General features: G+C 39.5%; 1 protein-coding gene across 1 annotated transcript in view; it reads right to left on the reverse strand.

Moving 5' to 3' along the window:
- LOC106876306 (uncharacterized) overlaps positions 1-3,949 on the reverse strand; it is a 24,566-nt gene that overhangs the window by 11,803 nt on the left and 8,814 nt on the right. Inside the window, exons 2-4 of the mRNA XM_052978087.1 lie at positions 2,941-3,133; positions 2,683-2,825; positions 1,215-1,398 (exon numbers count right to left, since the gene is read on the reverse strand). Of these exons, the coding sequence (XP_052834047.1) occupies positions 1,215-1,398; positions 2,683-2,825; positions 2,941-3,133 (520 nt within the window). The remainder of the gene's footprint in view (positions 1-1,214; positions 1,399-2,682; positions 2,826-2,940; positions 3,134-3,949) is intronic.

The following is a 3,949-nucleotide window of genomic DNA, read 5'->3' on the forward strand; positions in this document are numbered from 1 at the left end:
GCGGGTGACACGTAAAAGCACCCACTACCCTCTTTGAGTGGTTGGCGTTAGGAAGGGCATCCAGCTGTAGAAACTCTGCCAAATTAGATTGGAGCCTGGTGTAGCCATCCGGTTTCACCAGTCCTCAGTCAAATCGTCCAACCCATGCTAGCATGGAAAGCGGACGTTAAACGATGATGATGATGATATATATATATATATATTATATATATATATATATATATATGTATATATATATATATATGTATATATAGGGACAGGCATGACTAGTTGAAAAGCTTGCTTCCTAACCATGTGGCCAGAGGTTCAGCCTCTCAGCATGGCACAAGTGTCTTCTATGATAGCACCGAGCTGACCAAATTCATGCAAGTGGACTTGGAAGATGGAAACAGAAAGAAGCCTGTCATACACGCGTATGTGTGTGTGTGTGTGTGTGTGTGTATATAGAAATTGGGTTGGAGCCAAATTTATTGGGGCTTTTTTCAGCAAATTTTATTCAACAAAAACAATAACAATATTTAAGAAAAACATCTATATATATATATCCACAATGTAACCTCGTGGACATCGGTGGCGATTTTTTCTTCCTCCGTTTTTCCCTTCTTTGAACTTTCCTTGTTTCCGACGAAGAGCTCCGCTCGAAACGTCATATTCTCTCTTTCCTTTCCCGAGCGTCTTGTAACACAGTCTGTATCACGTCCTCACGTTGTTGTTTTTTGTTGTTGTTTTTTGTCTTTTTCCTTTTTTTTGAACTTATATACATATATATATAAATATATATATATACATACACACACACACACTCACACTGAACCTGTATGTGTTCACATCACGTGATAGTAATTTTATGTTAAAAGATAATTTTTTTTTTAACAAAATTCAAATTTCTCTGAACCTTTGCAATAAAAGAAAATACCGACGCAAGGGAGATAACTTCTGTTAAACCGATCATTTCTCAAGGACGTTAAAAAGCCCCAAATTTCAGAATTAGTTGTTTATATTCAATTAAATTCGAACCCAGAAAATAACTTCCACCATGCCATAGCAATACCGTTGTACTACACGTTGACAATTTTTGATATCTTGGCATCTGAAGCAGCTGGAGATACGATAGTTTGACCAGAAGAACCGGCTATCGCAAGCAAAAATAGATATTGGGGGAAAAAAGAGAGAGAGAGAGAGAGAGAGAGAGAGAGAGAGAGAGACTGACTTACCTGCCAAAGGTCGAGGCAAATGTGGCACCATACCTGGCTGGGAATAGCAGCGATTCATAAACTTGTTGAGTCGGTTGAGCGCAACATAGGTTGGATGTGTTGGCAGTTGAAGAAAGAGGTGACCAGCGTCGATGATACTGGCTACCAAAATGTTTACTGAGACCCCTTCCTGTGGGAGATTCAGCTGAAATAAAGAGAAAACGAGGAGCTCAAACCCAGCCTGGGACCATGTATAAAGTCAGGAATAGGGTATGTAGTGTAGATATAGAAATATTGTGTGTGTGTGTATACATACTGTAAAGATGGACCAGTTCTAATCCAGTCTAGGACCATGTATACATCCAGGGACAAGACGTAGTGTAAATACATAAATATTCGCCTGACTGGCCTTCGTGCCGGTGGCACGTAAAAGCACCCACTACACTCTCTGAGTGGTTGGCGTTAGGAAGGGCATCCAGCTATAGAAACTGCCAAATCAGATTGGAGCCTGGTGTAGCCATCTGGTTTCACCAGTCCTCAGTCAAATCGTCCAACCTATGCTAGCGTGGAAAGCGGACGTTAAACGACGATGATGATGATGATGATGATGATGATGATGTGTGTGTGTGTGTGTGTGTGTGTGTGTGTGTGTGTGTGTGTGTGTGTGTGTGTGTGTGTGTGTGTGTGTGTGTGTATGTTTACACACTGTAAAGATGGACTAGTTCCCATCCAGTCTGAGACCAGGTATACATCCAGGGACAAGACATGTAATGTAGATAAATAGATATTGTATATATACACTGTAAAGATGGACTAGTTCTCATCCAGTCTGGGATCATGTATACATCCAGGGACAAGACATGCAGTGTAGATACGTAAATATTGTATATATATACATTGTATATATACATTTAAAAAAAAAAACGTATTTTTTTCCAAAAAAAAAGTGAATTGAGTTACTTCCCCTGTATAACCGGTTTCCTCTGGAATCCTACGTGAGTAACAATCTAGAGCGACATCTGTGACATGTAACATCGTTGCATAAATGGAGTTTTGATGTTCAATGCAGCATTTAAACATTTTTAAGAGTCGAACTACTTACCCTAAGAACAGTTGAAATGATTACGGATCAATTCTTTTCTGATAAAACGTTTTTCTCTTAACACTATTGTTGCCATATTTCCGTTGAAATAATAATAATAATAATAATAATAATAATAATGAAATTATTGTATACAGAGCTCAGCTGCACTACAACTTGTCCAAAGTTGTATACAGTCTTTGTTTCAATTAATTTTGAAAATAATGAAAAATTTACTAAAATAACTTTGTCATTAATTAAGCTAGTGTTTAGAACATAGATTGACATGAAATTTTTGAAGGAGGATTTTAATTTAGATCACTATAAATCCGGAAGATAGCATCACAGAGTCAAGAGTGGTCTCAGATGGGTTTAATATGCTATATTTGCCATTAAACGGTGACGTACTTGTATGAGGTCCGGCATAACGACAGGGTTACTGGCCAGCTGTGACGTGTCTCGGATTGGGGTGAGATCAACATTGCCATAGACAGAAGGAGGAAATTTCTCTGTTATACATTTTAATGCTTCTTGGATTTGTTCTTCCGAACCTGAAGAGAGAAAGGAAAAAGGTGAGACAGAATAAAAGACAGGATGGTAACAGCTGGAACAATGGCAAATGTAAATAAAAAGGTAACAGATGAAAAAAAAAAGAAGGAATCTTACCGTCTATAGAACAAATCTGATGGTTGGGCGTGTAAGGACTTGGTTGTAAGGTGACGTATGCACCTGACCGTTCCTTTATCTGTGAAATGGTCTTTCCCTGCCGGCCGATCAGTCGCCCACATAAGTCCGAGGGGAAATAAAACTCATAGATTTTATTAGATGAGGCGTTTTGTACAGAGTCTTCACATTGTGGCTGTGGAAAAAGACAGAGAGAGAGAGAGGGTTAAGTTAGAGAGGGTTAAGTCAGAGAGGGTTAAGTCAGAGAGGGTTAAGTCAGAGAGGGTTAAGTCAGAGAGGGTTAAGTCAGAGAGGGTTAAGTCAGAGAGGGTTAAGTCAGAGAGGGTTAAGTCAGAGAGAGTTAAGTCAGAGAGAGTTAAGTCAGAGAGAGTTAAGTCAGAGAGAGTTAAGTCAGAGAGGGTTAAGTTAGAGAGGGTTAAGTTAGAGAAGGTTAAGTTAGAGAAGGTTAAGTTAGAGAGGTTAAGTTAGAGAGGGTTAAGTCAGAGAGGGTTAAGTCAGAGAGGGTTAAGTCAGAGAGAGTTAAGTCAGAGAGAGTTAAGTTAGAGAGGGTTAAGTTAGAGAGGGTTAAGTTAGAGAGGGTTAAGTTAGAGAGGGTTAAGTTAGAGAGGTTAAGTCAGAGAGGGTTAAGTCAGAGAGGGTTAAGTCAGAGAGGGTTAAGTCAGAGAGGGTTAAGTCAGAGAGGGTTAAGTCAGAGAGGGTTAAGTGAGAGAGGGTTAAGTGAGAGAGGGTTAAGTGAGAGAGGGTTAAGTTAGAGAGGGTTAAGTTAGAGAGGGTTAAGTTAGAAAGGTTAAGTCAGAGAGGTTAAGTCAGAGAGGGTTAAGTTAGAGAGGGTTAAGTTAGAGAGGGTTAAGTTAGAGAGGGTTAAGTTAGAGAGGGTTAAGTTAGAGAGGGTTAAGTTAGAGAGGTTAAGTCAGAGAGGGTTAAGTCAGAGAGGGTTAAGTCAGAGAGGGTTAAGTCAGAGAGGGTTAAGTTAGAGAGGGTTAAGTCAGAG

Source organism: Octopus bimaculoides, chromosome 30, assembly GCF_001194135.2.
Source record: "Octopus bimaculoides isolate UCB-OBI-ISO-001 chromosome 30, ASM119413v2, whole genome shotgun sequence".
Classification (NCBI taxonomy): domain Eukaryota; kingdom Metazoa; phylum Mollusca; class Cephalopoda; order Octopoda; family Octopodidae; genus Octopus; species Octopus bimaculoides.